At 41.4% G+C, this 21,585-nt stretch overlaps 1 protein-coding gene across 2 annotated transcripts in view; it reads right to left on the bottom strand.

Moving 5' to 3' along the window:
- Positions 1-2,488: 2,488 nt before the first annotated feature.
- Positions 2,489-21,585, bottom strand: part of SEPHS1 (selenophosphate synthetase 1) — a 31,273-nt gene continuing 12,176 nt past the window's right edge. For both annotated transcript variants that reach the window (XM_079993713.1, XM_079993714.1), the window contains exons 5-9: positions 20,811-20,965; positions 19,117-19,207; positions 15,238-15,337; positions 8,517-8,729; positions 2,489-3,766 (exon numbers count right to left, since the gene is read on the bottom strand). In XM_079993713.1, coding sequence (XP_079849839.1) covers positions 3,552-3,766; positions 8,517-8,729; positions 15,238-15,337; positions 19,117-19,207; positions 20,811-20,965 — 774 coding nt within the window. In that variant the 3' untranslated portion in view covers positions 2,489-3,551. The remainder of the gene's footprint in view (positions 3,767-8,516; positions 8,730-15,237; positions 15,338-19,116; positions 19,208-20,810; positions 20,966-21,585) is intronic.

Below are 21,585 nucleotides of genomic sequence, written 5' to 3'. Positions count from 1 at the left end.
GCCCACCAGGCACCAGCCCACCGCCTTCGGGGCTTGCGAAGGGCTTCCTGCTGAGCCTTTTCTTCTCGCAGGGGAACCGCCCTACCACAAACACATGCAAAAGGCCGTAGATTGCTTAACCAGCCATTAATTCCATTATTTGGATTATTAATATCATGTGACAACAAATCTGCTTTCAAACCTGCTCACAGTACTGATGACTGGTCCTGAAACAGACATGCGCCACAACATTCTGGAATAAGGAGCAGGCTTCATTCAAGGCCAGTGGACAAAATTACATCGCTTAGTGGCAGATTCTGCTTGCGGGTTAAGAGGGATGGGGAACCGGTGACCCTTCAGATGTTGGTGAACTGCAGCGCCCATCATCCCAGGCCACTGGCTATGCTAAAGCCCAGCCAATTTTGGGAGGGCCACAGGCTCCCCGGCATTAGAACATTTCTAGCCTACGGTTACCAGATTTTTTTCAATGAATCCAGGGACTTTTCAACTTCAGTTGAAGGGGATGGATTTTGTCGGGACTGATTTGTAAATCTGGGGACTGCCCTCAGGAAATGGGGACGTCTGGTAACCTTTTTCTAGCCTTCCTCTTAGCCAACAACACAGATTTGGGACCAACTCACCTTGAACTCAGTGGGATTTCCTTTTTCCATAACCAGAAAATGAGCAGTGGTAGAGCACATGCCATTCCTTCCTATGGGGAAAAGTAAACCAACACACTTAGGCAGCATTTCTCAAAACAGTGGCCCCCTCAAGACTACAGCTTGCCCCGTGGCCTCCTCACTTGCCTGACCTGCCCCTTAGCCATCCATAGCACAGATAGACCACTGCCAGCACCAGTAGCCAGTCTTGCAGGAGACAGAGGGGTTGGTAAAGAAAATTAGAAAGTGAAAGGTTAGTGTCATTATTAATAAACAAATGAAAACTGGGAATTGGAAGGAGAGAGTGGAAAGCTGCTAGAGGAGGAAGTGAGCTTAAAGGAACCCAAGGGGCAAGAAACTGTCAGTTGGGGAGGATAAGCTACAGGTTGGGCATTGAAGAAGCTACAGATGGGTAAACATACTTTTGAGGGGCACAAAGGAGTGGGAACTAGAAAATTAGAGCAGGCATGTCCAAAGCTCAAGAACATCTATCGTAAGAAAAGGTCAACAACTCTGGTCGGCCCTCATGCATGTTCGCTTCATCAATATTTGGGCACCTGACTTAGAGCCTCTGCATCAGGGCAGGCAGTCACAATACCTCCAGGGCAAATGCCTGCACTTGGCTTGAAGAAAGCTAGGTAACAGAACGCTTTACCACACTGTAGCAAATCACTGAACCATTTCCAGAATTGGGATTAGATACAAGTAGAAAATAACGTCAGTATTTGCCAGCTCCCTGCCACTATCTGCTGCCATTTTGTGACTGGTGGGCCTCAGTGAGTTTTGGCCATTCCCAGTGGGCCCTGGGGGTAGAAAGGTTAAGAACTTCCGGACTTTGAGACAAATATCTGATACGAGTGGGCCCAAACTTCAGTGACAAGGATCCTGAAAAGGGGTGCACTCCCACCCCATGTTCTTGCAATATACAAGGTTTCTCCATCTCAATGGTTATGCACATATGAACAGTTGCCCAACATGCTGCAGTTATGGTAAATGAACTTATGTTTAATTTTCCTCAATGAGGTAAGTACTGTAACACTTTGGTGGCTGTGGTTAGGAAAGGGGAGCAGAATTAAGTTTTGCATTTTGCTAATGTTTTTATGAGAAGCTGATGTGGCTAACAAACTAGGACCTTTGCAACCTAATTCACTAAAGCCAGCTGCAATACATGAGTGACCTTTGGATAGGCTATCTTGGAAATAAAAATCATGCAACTGTATGATGGGGGGAGGGTGCTAGAGTACAGGAAAAACAATAAAATTAAAGCCTCCACTGGGACTTGGGTCTTAGGAAATACTTTCCAACACCATTTTGTGGCTTTTCTTTTAGCTGTCTTGTATATAGTATTTAATATAGAATATTTTTAAAACATTGGTTACTTACCTGTCTTTGCACATAGGCACAAATCACCCTCAGACTTCTCTCTCCTTTGAAATCAGTTCATTTTTCCAACCATAAGCTACAGAACTTACTGTCCACCCTCCCTCTTTATGATGGCAGGATGTAATTTAGCATAACTCACCCTATGGCTTCCACATTCATTCTCTTGAAAAGAAATAAAGTCCCCTTAGATGCTGCATTCTAGAATTTATAACCCAATGCATGTCTATTTCTGAATATACAGTAAGTCCCACTAAGCTCACTGGAGCTCCCAGGTAAACGAGTATCGGATTGCACTTTTACAGGTAATTTAACCCCAAAATAGCCATTGGATATAACTGCTTTCATTTTTCACAGATTATAAATGTCCATACCATAATTCTAAATGGCATAGTAACCTACTTGCCACCTTTCACCCACAATAAGCTTAGGCATAAAATTTTAAAAGTCATCCATTTGTACAAGAGCAATAAAAAAATTAAATATTTATTCAAATAATAAGCTTAAGTTCAGGCTGAAATGTTGGCAATGCAGATATTAAACACATCACAAAAGCGTGCACAAAAATGAATTTTGAGCAGAGAACAAAAATACTAGGCATTATACTAGACAGCTGATTTAAGAAAACAAAAAAGATTTATAATAATCACTATACAAAATATAAAATGTATTAAACACTACCATCCACAAAACAGTTTTTTAAATTGGTTATATTTAAAAATTATTTGTGTAGTTAATCATATAGTGAATTGTAAATGATTATACAATAACCTGTTTGGCTGGCAATACCTTGTTGCTCTATAGCACACCCAATCACATTGCAAAACTGAGCATCATCATTTATGCTATCAATAAAAGAAACAATTATTGATAATACAAGTAAATATTGTCTGATCTACAAAGAAGAAAATTATTTTTTCCCTTCAACTCTGAAGTGCTTCCATGCAAAGTCAGCACTTGCTTGTTTTTAGCAGAATGTATTACCAAGCAATGTCCAGGGTTTTAGATGCTCACGGATAAGACTTTTACAAATCAAAGATTGACTGTAGACATGCAACCCTCTTGGCTAATGGATAAAAGCACTGTGCATCACTTTATCAAATTTATTGCCTTCCTGGAATTTCATTCAAGGCATCTGAAATTAGACCTAATGATAAATATACACATAGTGAAAAAGGACATAAACTGCTATTTGACACCACTACTGGTAATGTCTGTGCTACGTGAAAGCACCCTTTTAAAAAAGAGCCTATGCGGCGAGAGATAAGTGTCTAAAGATTCAAAATGAATCAACAGTATTGGATAACAATATAATTCTCAACTCAGAAGCTGCCTCAAGATTAGGTGCATCTTCAGTTAATGTAACAGGAAAAAAGGCAATGGGTTTTATTTTATTAAACGCATCCACTCAAACTGACCTAAGGCCACCAGATTTGCAGACACAACATGTTTCTTTTTCTCTTTTTACAGTTCTTTAGGCTGTAAAATGATAAAGGAATAGATCTATTTTAAAAAAAAGCTATTTCATCTAGATTAAGAAGTTGCTCCCGGCGTTGGGTTCACGTTCTGAGTAGCCACTTGTGGTGCTACCTCAATGATTCGAGGTTTGTCTATAATCCTGGCCGTGCGGTTGCCCTTTTCTACAATCCCAATAATCCATGCTTGGTGCCCTTCACCATATTTCGGAGACTTGATTTCAGCACAGAAACGTGCTGCCTGTTCACGTGGTAAACAAATAAGGAGTCCTCCTGGAAGGAAGAAGAGGGGACAGTTCAGATCAGAAGTCACTACAAACCTTCTCAATTACTCCAATCTAAGTCCCACCATTCTTGAAATGGAAGTTGGTAAAAGTCATTTCAGCTACAAAGTCTGGGCATCCTTGTTGACTGATGATGCTAAGGTACAATTGAATAGGCTTGCATTTTCCATGAGATTTTGCTTCCCTCCATCTGTCTTGTGGACCTTTAAACACTCTTCCATGTAATTCTGATTGTTTCCTTTTATTTCAGTATTCCTTCTAACAGACCTAAGCCACCAGCAATTTTTCTCTGCATCAAGCTAGGAGAAGCTCAGCATTTTATCTTATTTTTATTTGGGGAGGCTCACCATGCAAACTTTGGCCACCTCATGAGAAGACTCGACTCCCTGGAAAAGACCCTGATACTGGGAAAGATTGAGGGCACAAGGAGAAGGGGACAACAGAGGACGAGATGGTTGGACAGTGTTCTCGAAGCTACCAGCATGAGTTTGACCAAACGGGAGGCAGTGGAAGACAGGAGTGCCTGGCATGCTCTGGTCCAGGGGCTCACGAAGAGTCAGACACGACTAAACGACTAACAACAACCATGCAAACCATTTGAGAACTCCTGTAACAGTTTTTCAACCAAGTTCTCATCAGACATAGTTATATAATACATGGTTATCAGTCAGCAAAAGCTTTTGAACCAAAAATTATTTATATTTATCAGCATCCTTCCTACCAAGACTTAGCATGAACTTCTTTGGTGAAGAAAATAAAGATAACAAATATGGTGCTTGGAGACAGAGCACGCCTTAAAAATTCTACAAGGATGTTTTCCGTGGGGATTCATCCACATGCAGGTTTTCTTGCCTACATGTACTGCAAGCATGTAATCATATTTTATTTGGTCACCTTCCTGCCCTTCTGCCCCCACCCTTCCAGGAAAATGGAGAGGAGAGAACCACAATCCAGTCTACTGCTGAAGCATAACAACAGTCAAGCCATTCACTGTGTGCAGATGGTAAAGGAGTAGAGCTGTGTGCCATAAGGGCATTGCTGACAACGCACTCAACCTCCAGATAACCCCACTGAGCAGATTCATGTAGCTGTTAAACAGCATCGGGAATAAAATCCAACCCTGAGGAACCCAACATTGAAGGGTACTCCCCAAGCACCACCCATCCAGCAATGTCTACCCAAGTAGGACTGCAACCACCGCAAAGTGATGCCACCCACCCCTAACTCAGACAGGCGCTCCAGAAGGTTGATGGTATCAAACTGGTATCCAATTCGGTTTCCAAAAGGATCTTCAGAAAGTTCCTTAGCCAGTGTTTGAAAAGTAGACTGCAGTTCTTTCAAATGTGAACTACAAAGCTGGGAGTCTGTCTGAATAAAACCTAATCTGAGTAACTTGGCTGCTTTTGAACATGGAAAATGGAGGCTAATTTGTGCAGGTTATTTACACACTACAGAGAGACGTACAAAGCATGAGCTAAAAGAAAGAACTCCAGGTAAACGGCTAAGTTTAATAGTGATGAATATTTACACAAATAGTACCTAATTGTGCATGCTACCCTTTATTAACTTACTCTGATGTGTGAATTATGTTACATCAAACCATACTTAAAATAAACTATGGTTTAATGTGAATGCCCAGTGTACCTTCGCAGACTGCTGAAATTCTGGCCACTTTGCTTCTCCCCGGCTGCCAAGAAGGCAAGTCTGGCTTGTTGTGTTGTCTGAACGGCCCAGCCTGATGAGGAAAGAAACCAGGAGCCCATGTTCAGCCCACACAACAAGCCTGAGTATGGCTTCTTTCCTGGAAGCGCAACAGCAGCAGGGGAACAGTGAAGCACAATTTCGGCAGTGTGCACCAGCACGCTGCTTGTTCACAATAGTGTTTGCATTAGCGTTACTTTAAGGATGTTTAATGTGACCATGTGAACCAGGCCAACATGAGAAACCAACCCTTAGGAGTGCGTACTCAGAAATGTTACTCCATTAAGATTTTTTTTCTCCCTACATAATACTGCTTTCTTGCCCTTCTGTGTAATTTGCAAAACACACACCTGGTCTAGAGCCACGATGTTGTGGACATTGGGAGACTATTCCAGACTAGAACTTGCACTAAACACACACAGCAGCAGTGGCTAATTGGGCTCTCTGGGAAAAGAGCACCATCTACTGACCTCTGGAAGAAGTTCTTTAAGCAATGCTTGTGCAAAATGCAGTGTTTGTATGCCAACGGGGTAACGCCATCTTGTGCTGCCCAGTACTGCCAGGCGTGCTCTTCTCAACGGTTCTTTGCTGCAGAATTAAACCTTGGGGGACTGGGCATCTTGTGGTCTGAAGTCAGGACTTCCAAGCACCATCCATGCGGCATGCAGGGGTGTTCTCCACAGGGAAGCTGCTCCCACACCCGATCTAGCATGCCTCAGCTCTATTGCCCATCAGCTTATGGGCAATAGAGCCAAAGCTGCTTTCACTTGCCAGTGCATGACCAGGAGTGCCCCACTGTGCCCAAGGCTCCACCTGATGTCACATATGATGGCAGGTGGGCAGGGCTTGAAGAAAACAGCCTCGCAGGCCAAGTTTGACCCACCTCTGGCACAACAGTATCGCTAAACTGCAAACACGATCCTTTGGGAGAGTGTAACTCAGTCTAGAGCAGACTGAACATCATGTCCTTGAGCAACTAAAGTGGTGATAGAACCTCATTTGTCAGGAGTTTGATTCAGTTTATTGGCCTGCATTCTGGAAAATGGTTCTGCACTTCCGCTACCTCAACCCACAGAGGGGAGGGAGAGGGAGAGGGGGAGAGAGAGAGAGCTGAGTGTAATCACCATATTCATGGCACCCACTCTAAATTCCCAGGTGACTTCTCTCAGCATTTTTGTGCACGTGGCAAGATGCACAGGAGACAAGTTTGAATGACTGCAATGCACTGTGTGTGACTGCTCAAGGCTACCCAGAAGCTGCAAGCTGGTGCAAAATGTAACAGCTGGACAGCTCCATGAGGCAGAATATTACCATCCTAATATGCCGCTGAAAGAATGGCACTTGTTGCTGGTTTGCTACCGATTGCTGGTATTGGTGTACATTACCAGTAATCAGTAGCAAAGCGGCAGCTAATGCAATTTTTCAGCAGCTGCATATTAGGATGGTGATATTTTATAATTGGTGTCTGTCTTGATACTGGTCATTGATCATAAGAAAATGATTTGACTTGGTGTACCCTAAAAAGCTTGGGATCAGGATCCTGTCTTTCCCCCTATATACCCAACTATGCAGGACAGGGTATCTTGCAGACACCATTTTATCAGGTGGACCATTCCACACACTGTCAGAATCATACCATAAGTGTAGCACTAAAGTCTCTTTATAGGACGCGGGTGGCGCTGTGATCTAGACCACAGAGCCTAGGGCTTGCTGATCAGAAGGTTGGGGTGAGCTCCCGTTGCTCGGTCCCTGCTCCTGCCCACCTAGCATGTCAAATTGCAAGTAGATAAATAGGTACCACTCCAGCGGGAAGGTAAACGGCTTTTCCGTGTGCTGTTTTGGTTCGCCAGAAGTGGCTTAGTCATGCTGGCCACATGACCCAGAAAAACTGTCTGCGGACGAACGTTGGCTCCCTCAGCCTATAGAGCGAGATGAGTGCCACAACCCCAGCGTCATTCGCGACTGGACCTAACAGTCAGGGTTACCTTTATCTTTACTTAAAGTCTCTTTAGAACTCCCTCCTACTGCATATCAGACAGGCACCTTCTCCATTGTCTTTCAACAACAGGGGAAAACATTCCTTTCAACAAGCCATTCAGAATCTTTATCCCAATTGATCTTTGTCTTTGTTTTGAATTAATTTTACATAAGTGCTGCTGCTGTTTTAAAATTCTTATTTTTAAAAAATGTTTTATATATAGGTTATTATATTGTAAACCTCTTCAGGATGCCTCACGGAAAGCAATTGATGATGATGATAATAATATAGTAGAAAAACCTCAACATAAAGGTTATCGGGCAAAGTAGTAATCCCTCAGGTAGGCCAACTTCTGAATCAGTGCTCCAAAGAAGAGAATCACCAAAAGCCAAGCCTCCTACTACCAACCCAACCAACCTCTCCAGAAGGATGCCATGATCAATGGTATCTTATGTAGCCCAAGAGAATTAGCAAGGTCAAACACTTAACTGGCCTTCTCTAGCTATTAGTCCATTAGACTAACCAAGGGAGTTTCTTGAAAGCTACATGCTAGCAAAAGAGTTGACATCTTTATAATTTGCTTTTTGAATGTGTGGTGCATCCTTCAATGTAGGAAGTGTTCATAATATTTACTTAAATTTACTGGTCTGCCCAAATAAGTTCTTACTGCTTTGTCCAGTCAATATGGCAAGCCTTCCTTTTTACTTGTCTCACTGAAGGCTATTTGCAATTGCAGAAATGCAACATCTCACGCACTGCAACCTACCTAGAATTGATTCCCAGTCCCAACTGTAATGCAGGCTGCACTTCACAAATATACAAATGCCATTTAATTCTATAAAGATAAATCTCAGCAATATGCATCCTGCTCTCTATGAAATGATTCAAATATTGTTAAAAATGCAGTGCACAAAGTTTGGAAATTTGCCCAGTCACATGAAGTAAGCATTTGCCTGGCCAAGACACTGCTGACACAGATTCATATTAAATTTCCTGCTATAGATATGGTATGTTATGACATTCTTAGGAGAAAAACCTTATTTTAAAAAGGGAGATTTACCTGAAGTCTCAGGACACGTCCCATGCATAAGGCCAAACATGTTGCCACACGCTTTGCTGACTGCAGCCATTTTGGCAAGAACAGGAAGATTGTGTATAACAAAAGAAACCTCATTGCGCTGCTGCTTGGCTAAATTTTGTGCATGCCCCAGGATTCCAAAGCCTGTGATGTCTGTGGCTGCATGTGCATTGAATGTGTGCATCAGTCCTGCAGCTGGAAATGGAAAACAGGAGAAAACATTATGATGAATTCTGGAGTTTCTTTTCCACCACTTTGTGAACCAGTTTAAGTTATGTACTGTGAAGTTTCAAGACCCATCACTTTACTCTGAACTTTGACACAAGAGATGTGGTTTCAGGACCCACCCTGTTCCTGTGACTGTAATTTATATGAACTGTTTTCCATATTGAATTTGAAACTGTTGTAATTCACCCATGGACCACATAGTGAAGGGCAGATAATGAACTGAAATAGTACCAGTAGTAGTAGCAGTAATTCTGAACTAGGTTTTATTAAAATACTCAGAAATGTTGCAGAAAGAGTAAAAATGAAGTTGCATCATCATCATCATCACCACCATCATTTATTACTTATACACTGTCCATCCAGCTGGGTTTCCCAGCCACTCTAGGCTGCTTCCAGAAGGAGACTAAAAATACATTGAAACATCAGTCATTAATAATAATAATAATAATAATTTATTATTTGTACCCCGCCCATCTGTCTGGGTTTCCCCAGCCATGCTGGACGGCTTCCACAGAGACAAAAAATACACTAAAATGTCACCCATTAAAAACTTCCCTGAACAGGGCTGCCTTAAGATGTCTTCTGAATGTCAGGTGGTTGTTTATCGCTTTGACATCTGATGGGAGGGTGTTCCACAGGGCAGGCGCCACTACCGAGAAGGCCCTCTGCCTGGTTCCCTGTAACTTTGCTTCTCACAGTGAGGGAACTGCCAGAAGGCCCTTGGCGCTGGACCTCAGTGTCCGGGCAGAATGATGGGGGTGGAGACACTCCTTCAGGTATACTGGGCGAGGCCATTTAGGGCTTTCAAGGCAGCACCAACACTTTTAATTGTGCTCCGAAACATGCGGGGAGCCAAGGTAGGTCTTTCAAGACCAGTGTTATGTGGTCTCAACGGCCGCTCCCAGTCACCAGTCTAGCTGTCACATTCTGGATTAGTTGTAGTTTCTGAGTTACCATCAAAGGTAGCCCCATGTAGAGTGCATTGCAGTAGTCCAAGCGGGAGATAACTAGAGCATGCACCACTCTGGCGAGACAGTCCACAGGCAGATAGGGTCTCAGCCTGCGTACCAGATGAAGCTGGTAGACAGCTGCCCCAGACACAGAATTGACATGTGCCTCCATTGACAGCTGTGAGTGCAAAATGACTTCCAGGCTGCGCTCCTGGTCCTTCAGGGGCACAGTTACCCCATTCAGGACCAGGGAGTCCTCCACACCCACCTGCCCCCTTTCCCCCAAAAATAGTACTTCTGCCTTATCAGGAATCAGCCTCAATCTGTTAGCCACCATCCATCCTCCAACCGCCTCCAGGCACTCACTGCCTTCACTGGTTCCGATTTGAAAGAGAGGTAGAGCTGGGTATCCGCATACTGATGAACACCGTGCCCAAACCCCCTGATAATCTCTCCCAGCAGCTTTGTATAGATGTTAAAAAGCATGGGGGAGAGGACAGAACCCTGAGGCAACACAAGCGAGAGTCCAGGGGTCTGAACACTCATCCTACACCACCATTTTCTGGACACGACCCAGGAGGGAGGAGTGGAACCACTGTATAACAGTGCCCCCAGCTCCCAGCTCCTCTAGATGGTCATGATTGATGGTATCAAAGGCCTCAGAAATCCAGCAGAACTAGGAAACAGTTTTCACCTTTGTTCCTAGCCTGCTGGAGATCATCAACCAGCACGACCAAGAAAGTTTCAGTCCCATGGGGCAGCCTGAATCCTGACTGGAAGGGATCCAAATGGTCCGCATCCTCCTGGAGTGCCTGGAGTTGTTCAGCAACCACCCGCTCAATCACCTAGACAAAAATGGAAGATTTGAGGCTGGGTGATAGTTGGCCATATTGCCGGGTCCAAAGATGTTTTTTTAAGAAGCGGTTTAATGACGCCTCTTTCAATGGGTCTGGGAATGCTCCCTCACAGAGGGAAGCATTCACCACCCCGCAGAGCCCATCACCCAGCCCTTCCTTGCTCGCATGTATGAGCCAGGATGGGCAAGGAGACAGGTGGTTGGTTTCACTCGTCCAAGCAGCCTGTCCACATCCTCGGAGGTAACAGATTGGAATTGATTCCATGCAACTCTACTAGACAGGACTCTAGCACTCTCCCGCCCCGGCCCTGCTCCCACGGTGGAGTCTACTTCCTTCCAAATCTGAGCGACTTTATCTGCAAAAATCGTTGCAAAATCATTGCAGGAGATCTTGGGGTTAACGGAACCCCAATGGTGGTTCCGTTAAATTGTGAACCACCTGAAAATGTCTCCTGCTATTTTCTGCAGATGCAATAGAAGCGGTAAGCAGGTAAGAGGATGTGAGCAGGTAGTCATCAAATGCAGTAATGATTAGTATACATTACAGATGGCACATTCTAGGGTGCTGTTCAATGTAGCTTTCAAAGCATGAGGAGTTTGGAAAGTATTGTTCTTAGTTAGAAGAAGGAAGTGTCATGTAAATATATTTTACAACTTTGAAAGAACAGTTCCAGGTTAAGTTCAACTTTGTTTTATTTGAGTGGCTACATATACTCCCTACATACTAATAAGTTTAATTACATGACCAGTGAGTAGGAAAACCTAATTTCAAACGAACTGAAGTCTAAGCTTCTTTCATTCTCTATGTATAATAGATTTGGGATATTCAGACCTGAAACACATGCGCACGCACACACTCCACTTAAAAGATATTTTCCTTTTAGGGGAATTATATTTAGATGATGCTCCTGCAGAAAGATAGTTAGAACAGCTTTATAAACTATCAGGTAAGCACTTCCGGGTTAGCGCCTTCGGCAATGGCGGAGTTCCTCTGATCGGGAGGAACTTGCTCCGTGGAATTTAGGGTCTAGCCGCCACGGCGAAGGCGGAGACCCACTAAAAATCGCAGGTGGGAGAAGCCTGTGAACGTGGGATTCGGCTGGCACCTTTTGCGCCTCCCCTACTCGCGGGGAGACCCGGTTTCGGGTATCCGGAGCGATGTGGGGTGAGCGGCGCGGTGCTTCGAAATGACTGCTTCTTTCACGGAGTGAAGCCGCATTGCTGTTGCCGGAGAGCGCTGACTTTTTCCTGTGGATAATTTGATTCTAAACAACTACCCGTGAGTAGAACGGAAAATTGGATTTTTAAACGTCTTAATTTGGCACCGAAACAGGGAGGTTTTAAACAGGAAGTCCACCTTACCCTTTTGTAAATAGATCGAAGCAAAGAATTTGCAAGCTAAAGTCTTCGAAAGTCCTATGTAAAGGATTAAATCTCCAACGGCTAAAATCATTAAAACCCCCCCCCCCTTGGAGGCAGGAGAAGAGGGGGGAAATTTTGGATCGCGTAAGCCTGCAGGAGAGAGTGAAGAAAGTTGGATCACCACCGCTCTGAACCTGGAAATGGACTGCTAGTAAGACTGACGTTTTTGGGAAAGTTCATTGACTGTGACAGTTAGTTAAATAAGAGAAATACATTGTTTTCATTGTCTCCTTCTGCGTTTAAAAAGGAGTAAAAGTAGCTGAAAATTGAAACTAATTTTACTGCTTGAACTGTGCTTAAAAGGATTGATACAAACAAAAATTCTTTCCCTCTAGAGGGAGCCTTTGAAATTGTTACAAGAGTTGGGCTGGTGGAATCTCCAGCTGCAAGAGAAAACCGTGAGATTGACCTTGGATTGCTTGAGAATGTCGACAGAAGAAGCCTTAGTGATTGCACTATGCAAGATAAGTGAGTCATTGGAACAGCTCCATAAAAAGATGGACGTGATGAATATTAAAATTGATATTTTGGGACAAAAAGCGACTAATTTGGGACAAAAAGTGAACATCTACACAGAAACTATTCAGGAACTGATACAGGAATCTACTCTGACATGCCAAATGGTGGAGAAAGCGAGAGAGAAAGTTGTGGTTGTTGAACCTAAAGTAATACAAGTGGAGAGGGAGAGAGCCCCAGCCTTACAGAGGCAACTTGATGATTATAAGTTGCTGCCCTCTATGATTGAATTCAGAGAAAGTCAGATTGGAACCCTGCTTGGACTGGAGAAGGAAAGTTGGATAGATCACCTCATGCAGGGATTTACTGACCTTTGGGATCTGGACCTGGGTCAGGAGGAAATTGGAGTTGTGGGGACCTGCAGATTTGGAGGGACTTTGAAACACGTCCTGAAATATCTTTTGGATTTTAGTTTTAACCACGGAGATGTGGATGACATGTCGAGAAGGAATAAAAACATTGTTAGGTTGGAGCTCCCTCGAGACCTACCCTTCAGTATCAAAGAAAGGAAGTTAAGAACAAGATCAGCAGAAGACAAAGTAAAGTGCATGTATAAATGCGAAGAAGACTTGCAGAAGGGACCTGGAAAAGAGTTAAGAGCCTTGGACAGGAGAGCACCAGGTTGATGGAGTATATGGAATTGATGGAAATGACTGGCAGAATCCGAGACCAGGGAGAAGAGACGGTGGAAGAAGACTGGAAAAAGTTTAAAGTTTATTTATAGAAATATGGTAAAATTAACGAGTGTTAGAAAAATGTTGGAATGAAATTATATGGCCTTAGTAGAAGTGTTATAAGGAGTTAAGCATAAATAAGTATTATAGTATTAATGGAAAATAAGGTTAAAATAAGTTAAGATATTTATATGACAGAAAATAGTGAAAGATGGAAAGGATTTGCTGAAACAATTAATAGAAGTGGAATACAAAAAGGGAGGTGAGAGGAAGTCGATGAAACAAGGGAATGAAAGATAAGGCATTGAAATGGTATGATGTATGCTTTTAAATTGTTTTTGTTCTGTTTTGTTTAGTTTAATGCGTTAATGTTGTGTGGTATATTGTTTATATATTGTATTGTATTGTTTTTTCTTTCTTTTGTTTTTTCTTTTTTTTCTCCTTTTCTTTTTCTTCTTGTTTGTAAGGTTTAAAAGTAATAAATATTATTTTTTTAAAAAAATAAACTATCAGGTAAGCAGTTTCTCAATTTGTGCACCATACAAAATAAACCAGCATCATAGGTTATTTCCACAAACATTGAAAGAAACATTAATCACTGACTAGCAGCAGTTTTTATAGTACATACTAAAAAGTGTCTGTATGGACCTGGGGCCACCCACAATTGCAGAAAGTTTTAACATGTTTGAAAAGCCCTTCTGTAGGACCAAATACAGTGGTACCTCGGTTTACGAACTTAATCCGTTCCAGAAGTCCATTCTTAAACCAAGGCGTGCTTTCCCATAGCAGTGGGGGACTCAAATTATAAATGGAACACACACAACAGGAAGCGAAACATATTCTGCTTCCAAGGCAAAGTTCACAAATCAAAACACCTACTTCCGGGTTTGCAGCGTTCTTAATCCAAGTTGTTCATAAACTAAGCTGTTCTTAAACCAAGGTAGCTGAAGCAAAGTGGTAAGGAAAATTGGTCTCTCTGAGGCCACTTCAAACACACACACAGTTAAGTGTTCCCTTGTTCCTACACCTTATACTCCCTATCAAGAAGAAAGGAAGACTCCCGTGTTCCCCTGCATTGCTCAAGCTGGAGACGGGTTGCATAGTCTGCTACACAGGCAACTCTGAATAGCTTGTGGGTTCCAGAAGGTTCTGCCAAATGCTGTGTTGGGGGTGAAATTGAAGAATGTTTAACAATTCCCAATGATGTATAGATGGGTCCCTGTCATAACGGCTTTCAAATCTGATCATACAAAAGGTGCAGGAGGGACAGAGAACCAGAACTTCTGCTTTTATTTAAAATCAAGTTCACATCACCTGTCAGAAGCACTACAATGCCACTCTCCATACCGTTCCAACCTTGAAACCTCAATAAACATGGAATGCTCTGGCAGATTACAAGCATTAGTTTATTCATGTACAGTGGTACAGTGGTACCTCGGGTTAAGTACTTAATTCGTTCCGGAGGTCTGTACTTAACTGAAACTGTTCTTAACCTGAAGGACCACTTTAGCTAATGGGGCCTCCTGCTGCTGCCACGCTGCCGAAGCACAATTTCTGTTCTCATCCTGAAGCAAAGTTCTTAACCTGAAGAAATATTTCTGGGTTAGCGGAGTCTGTAACCTGAAGCGTATGTAACCCAATGTACCACTGTATTTGCAAAGAATGCAGAAATTCTACGACCAAAGTTTGATTTAAAAAACTATCTGCCCAGAGAGAAAGGGAGTACTAGGTATGAAGCCATGGCAAGGATAGCAAGAGTAACCATTCTTGTCATTTCAATCAAAGGCAGAGAAAATGTTCTGATGTCCTCTGATCCTACTTTTAAACAGGAAGCCAAGACCCTCCATTTTGATTTTAAGAACACTGCAAAGGCCTCTATATTCTGAGGGCTTTGGAAATCTGATTTATTTCTGATTTATTGCAACACTAATATTTTTCCAGCTCTAATACAAACGGTGTACATGCTTTTCAAAAACTGTTTGCCTCTTAGTGACTTATTTAGCCATATTTAACTCCCAAAAGTTTCATCATGAAGCATGTATACCCCATTCTCATACCTGTTCTGTTGAGTCTTGCCATATTCATCATTGCTTCTTGATAGGCTAACTCCACATCTTCTTGTGTAACCACCAACTTGATTTTGTTCCATTTTTCTGGCTAGTATGTTGAAGAAGAAACAAGATCAAACTATCTGTTTTAACTACATAAATTCTGCATGTGATGCAATTACTTTGTTTAAAGTGCAGTAGACTAAAGATCTTATATAGTCCAGCATCTTGCTTCCAACAGGAGTCAAGTATTATTACTATTGTCATTTATTTGTTGCCTTCCAAACATATCTCAAGGCAAATTCCTTTCTAAAGTCACCTAAGCTAGTGGAGATGATGAAGATGGGATTTTTTTCTCCCAATGTGCATCACTTTACATTTACTTTCACTGAACTGCATTTGCAATAATGTTATCCATTCACCCACATTAAAGAGCTGCTTTTGGAACTCTTTAGAGTTTGCTTGGCTTTCTACCATCCTCAATAATGGTCTAGTGTGTATATTAACTTAGAAGAAAGTTCTGCTGTATTCAATGGGGCTTACTATCAGGTAAGTGTGTAGGGTTGCAGCCTTAATGTCAAAAATATGAACACACAATACATAATTCACACATAATTACACACATAACTCACACTTAATTACGGATGCAACCTGGGAAACCAGGTGCAACAATGAATCAAGAAGCATTTCAAGTCTGCCTAACAGTGTGGACAGTAAATCTGTCTGATGAATGCCCCAATCCATCTCAAAGGGTATCTAAACAATCAGTATTCATTTTCAATTAGGTTGTGAGTACTTGAATACTCAAATGGGACTGCAAGATCTGAAAAGGAATATCCCACATTCAAAAAAACTATGGAATCTCCTGAATTGTTCTTTCATGTCTCCTCATCCTAAGATGGTAGGAAGTGTGCCAAGAAAACTCCTGGCCTTTGCATGTAACATACATGATAGCCCAACTTGCTTTTATTTATACTTTACCTTTCTTAAGATAATGACACGCTTTAAAAAACTGTCAATATATACTGTTTACTAGTGGTTTACTAACCCTGCAACTATCATCTAAGGCCCTTCTTTGTGTGGCACCTCCACAAGAGGCAACAACATGAGAATGCGGCTTTGTGGAACGGTCACCCCAGGAAAGCTCACCTAGTGCCTTCATCACGTATCTTTAAACCATTGACTGATTGAACAGTCTACGGCCTTTTAAATGTGTTTGTGGGAGGGGGTTATTGGTTTCTTTTTGGTTTATTATGTATTCTGTCTTCTCATTTTGTATTTTTATGTTGTGAACTGCCCTGCAATCTTCGCATGAATTTAAATTCATAAAATCATCATCATCATCATCATCACAGTATTCATCAAGCACAATGAAAAGCACATTATCAAAATAGATGCCCTATATCAATATACATAGAGATGTGCTTTTACAGTGAAAAGTTTCAATACTACCACTAATACTGCATTTCAGAGATTTTTTTTTTTAATTTCTAGATAATTAACTGATCTATACTTGCAGAGCAAAACCCCAGTTTCAAAGTTTTCAATAGCAAATTGCTAGCAGTTTATGCAAATAGGTTTAAGCCTATGCCTATTCACTGGTTCAAATACTGATTAGACAGGTGTATATTTTCAAGGTTAAGATAACTGCCTCAGAAAAAGGAACACGACAAGGTTGCCCTATATCCCCTTTGTTATTTATATCGGTCCTAGAAGTGCTCTTGAATATGATTAGAGGAGACCGGTGGGTGGAAGGTATCCAGGTCGGAGCGAAACAATACAAACTGAAAGCATTTGCAGATGACCTAGTTTTGACCCTACAGGAGCCAGAGCCCAGTACTAAAAGGGTATTACAACTGATTTACGAGTTTGGTCGAGTGGCGGGATTTAAACTTAATAAGCAAAAAACTAAGGTTTTGGAAAAAAAATTGACTTCAGAATCAGAAAGGTTTCAGAAAGAGACAGAATTAAATGTGGTTAAAAAAGTGAGATACCTAGGGGTAAATATAACAGCGAAGAACAGGAACTTATTTAAAGACAATTATGAAAAATGTTGGTCTGAAATTAAAAGGGACTTAGATGCTTGGTCAAGACTGAAACTTTCTTTGACAGGACGTATTGCTGCAATTAAGATGAATGTATTGCCAAAAATGTTATTTTTGTTTCAAACTTTGCAGATTGTGGACAAAATGGAGTGTTTTGGGAGGTGGCAGAGAGATATTTCAAGATTTGTCTGGCAGGGCAAAAAGCCCAGAATCAAGTTTAAGATATTAACTGACGCTAAAGAAAGAGGGGGATTTGCCCTGCCAGACCTAAAGTTGTATTATGAATCAGCAGCTTTCTGCTGGTTGAAAGACTGGCTACTTCTTGAGAACACTGATGTTTTAGATTTGGAAGGATTCAACAATGCGTTTGGGTGGCATGCATATCTGTGGTATGACAAGGCTAAAATACATAAGAATTTCAAGAACCATGTTGTCAGAAAAGCAGTATTTAATGTCTGGTTGAAATATAAAGACTTATTGGAAAACAAGACCCCAAGGTGGTTATCACCAATGGAGGCTAAGGCCGTGAAAAAACTCAATATGGAGGCCAAATGGCCGAAATATTGGGAAATAATAGAAAAAGATGGAGATAACTGGAGGTTACAGAGTATGGATAAAATAAAAGATAAAGTGCGAGATTGGCTACATTATGCTCAGATTAAAGAAGTTTTTAAGTTGGATAAAAAGGTAGGATTCCAGGTGGAAAAATCAAAGTTAGAAACTGAACTGTTAGAACCCAGCTCTAAGATACTTTCAAGAATGTATAATTTGCTGTTAAAATGGAATACACAGGATGAAATGGTCAAATCAGCCATGATAAAATGGGCACAGGACATAGGGTACAATATCATGTTTGCTGACTGGGAAAAGTTATGGACCACAGGTTTGAGATTTACGGCATGTAATGCCTTGAAAGAAAATATTATGAAAATGATATACAGGTGGTACATGACCCCAGTCAAGCTTGCAAAGATATACCATGTGTCTGATAATAAATGTTGGAAGTGTAAAGAAGCTGAAGGAACATTCTTTCACCTCTGGTGGACTTGCCCTAGAGTGAAGGTTTTCTGGGAAATGATGTATAATGAACTGAAAAAGGTATTTAAGTATACCTTCCCTAAGAAACCAGAGGCCTTTCTCTTGGGCATTGTTGGTCAGAGTGTGCAAAAGAAGGATCGAACCTTTTTTATGTACGCTACAACAGCAGCAAGGATACTCATCGCTAAAAGCTGGAAAACCCAAGAATTACCCACACTGGAAGAATGGCAGATGCAACTGATAGACTATATGGAACTGGCGGAGATGACGGGCAGAATCCGAGACCTGGGAGAAGAACTGGTGGAGGAAGACTGGAAGAAATTCAAGGACTATCTACAAAAATATTGTAAATTGTATGATTGTTAAGAAAGATGTAAGATTAGCAAAAACATGGCTTCAACAAACTAGTTATAAAGAATATAAATTTAAATTCAATCGGATGAAAAGATAAATTTGGGATAATTAATATTTTATGATTAAGCTTTAATAAGAGTATGTTAAATCCCAAAATTTGAGACATTAAAAATTGGAAAATTATATTATATGAATTAAATCAAGTTAATAATTTGCTGGTAAAATTTATGTTTAGAAAGCAGGAACAAGAGATGTGAGGAAGTCCAAAGTTGAGAATGAAATGTGGATAATGGAAAATATTATGTTATTATGAATGTCTTTTATTGGTTATAAAAAATTTAATAAATATTAAAAAAATAATAATAATAAGATAACTGCCTCAGATAAAGAGCTACACAGATTATGATTCTCTGATTATTTACTCCGACCCCATTCAGACGCATTTACTTACAATATCTAGCCACTGGTGGACAGCTACAGCAACCTGCGTTCCCAAGGGTTTAGTTAAGACAAGCACGTCTCCTGGCACTGCATTGTCTGGCCTGCAAACAAGACACCCATATATGTAAAAAGACACATATGATGTGACTATTTCCCAGTCAGCATTCCACAGAATATATACAACAATGCTCAACCACCAAAAGAGCTTACTCTAAAACTGAGGACTATGAGTAGTGAAATGCCAGAGGACAATTTTATGAACTTTGCATCTCAAACTGAGTAACAGTAGCCCTCTGTCCAGCTACAGAAGGCTATGGAAAGATACTACAGGTAACCAATGAAAAAACAACATCTTCAGAACTATACTGTGAATCAGTCACAGATACTAGACCTTTGGTGCGTGTGTGGTTTTTTTTTTAAAAAAAGAATATAATCACAAAGACAAAGTAAAAGAAAAGGTCAAAGATTTTATTTTTAAATAACAAAAATACTTTTTGAAATCCCATGAAATGTGCTTGTTTAGGTGGCTTAAATAATTCGTTTGTCATTTATTCATGTTTCAGAGGATTGTTTTTAAAGTGCTTAATGATGAGAAATAGCCACTCACGCTACCTATAATAATAGATCTTATTTATATCAAGCTTCCATAGCAGGATTCTGGTCTCAGTTCTGTATGTAGAAGGAAATCTCATTCCTCCTACTTCAATAGCTTAGTATTTCAGCGCAAGTTATTGCATCAAGGAGAAACAAAGTAAGCAGACTTCAAAGCCAACAATTGCAATCATGGAAGGATTTACAGCCACATAGTGCTCCAAGGATGTTCATTCTACATTGTAGGGTACAATGTAACAGGTAGCCAGTACAGTCATACCTCGGGTTGCGATCGCTGCAGGTTGCACGTTTTCAGGTTACGGACGTGCTGAACCCGGAAGTACTGGAATGTGTTACTTCCGGGTTTCGGCGCTTGCGCATAAGTGCTAAATCACGCTTTGCGCATAACTGCCGAATTGCATCACGCGCGGCGCTGCAGGTGCCTCACTCATGGATCACGTTCACAACCCGAGGTTCCACTGTATGCTGAATACAGCGGCAACTATTAATATGATTTCCTGGGTATGTTTATACATGTTATTCAAGGACCTTTAAAAAATTGGTAATGGTCACATTTAATTAACATTCTAATCTAGAATGTGACACCAGAGTTCTTTGAAGAACAGAAGCTTAACTTTCATTCTTGATACATGCTTCTCCAAATGAAAAGGGTCAGTGGCGTAGCGTGGGTTGTCAGCACCCGGGGCAAGGCAAGTAATTTGCGCCCCCTAACCCGTGGATTTGTGCCCCCTAACCCGTGCATTTGCGCACCCTAACCCTAACCCCCAGATGTTGCGCCCGACCCCCCCTGCACCCCCCACGCTACGCCACTAAAAAGGGTAACTCATTTTAAAGGTTTCTGAGGCTGCCATTCTAAACACACTTACTAGAGAGTAAGCCTCATTGAACACAGCAAGACTTATGTCCAAGAAAATATTTATAGGATTCTGCAGTTAGACATGTATGATTAATATCCAAGAACCCAAAGGCCAAAATATCATCAATTTTCTTACAGATAACATTACAGAAAGGAAATATCCAGAATTATAACAGTACCTACCCCTTTTAATATTTTACAACCCCTTTTGCATAGGATTAAATGCTTCAACTCACATTATAAACTCATTAGGCTGGCAGACTGTTGTGGCCACTCCTCCTAAAACAATCCAAGGGTTTAATACTGTCTGACCACCAGTCACTGATGTTCCTGCCTCTTCTGCGGCATCTTTGAAACCTTGGATAATTAGAGGCATTACTTTGTCCCTTTCCTAGAGATCAGAAACAACACAAGCAGATAAACTCTATAATCAATGAAAAAAAATCCAGTCTGGAGGTGCAAACCAGCACCTGCTGAATCCATTTTTAACTTGCAAACCATCCATAGGAGCTACTGGTCAAACCAAAACCAGAGCAGAATGTTTCACAGTTTCTTTTAAAGTCTTTGAGACACATTTTCCAAAAACTTAAAGTACAAGTACAATTAAGAACAATTTCTTGGATTCAAAACCTATGCTTAAACGGGTTGGATGTGGAGATGTGAGTACTCTACTCGTGAAAGTGGGTTCTTTCAACTGCCATTAATGGAGAGGGGAAGAGATTTCTGCAACCTTTCTCTTTCCCCTCATTCTACCCCACCTCTAAAATGTTTGCACTTGGGAGCTGCTTGACCTTTCAGGACAGCTTGGGACGTGGTATAGGGGAATATGGGGAAATGACCAAAAAAAAAGCTCCGCCTCCTCCTTTTGTTTATGGAAGCCCCCACTCGACTGAAGCCCCTCTCTGTACCACTGAATCCAAAACTTTTAATAAAAAGCATACAGCAAGGTATGTACAGGGGAACACAAAACAATACAAATGTACATTGTGAAAAGCAGAACACTTCTCTGCA

The sequence above is a fragment of the Podarcis cretensis genome (genome assembly GCF_951804945.1).
Source record: "Podarcis cretensis genome assembly, chromosome: 10".
NCBI lineage: Eukaryota > Metazoa > Chordata > Lepidosauria > Squamata > Lacertidae > Podarcis > Podarcis cretensis.
This window is presented reverse-complemented; position numbering and strand designations above follow the sequence as displayed.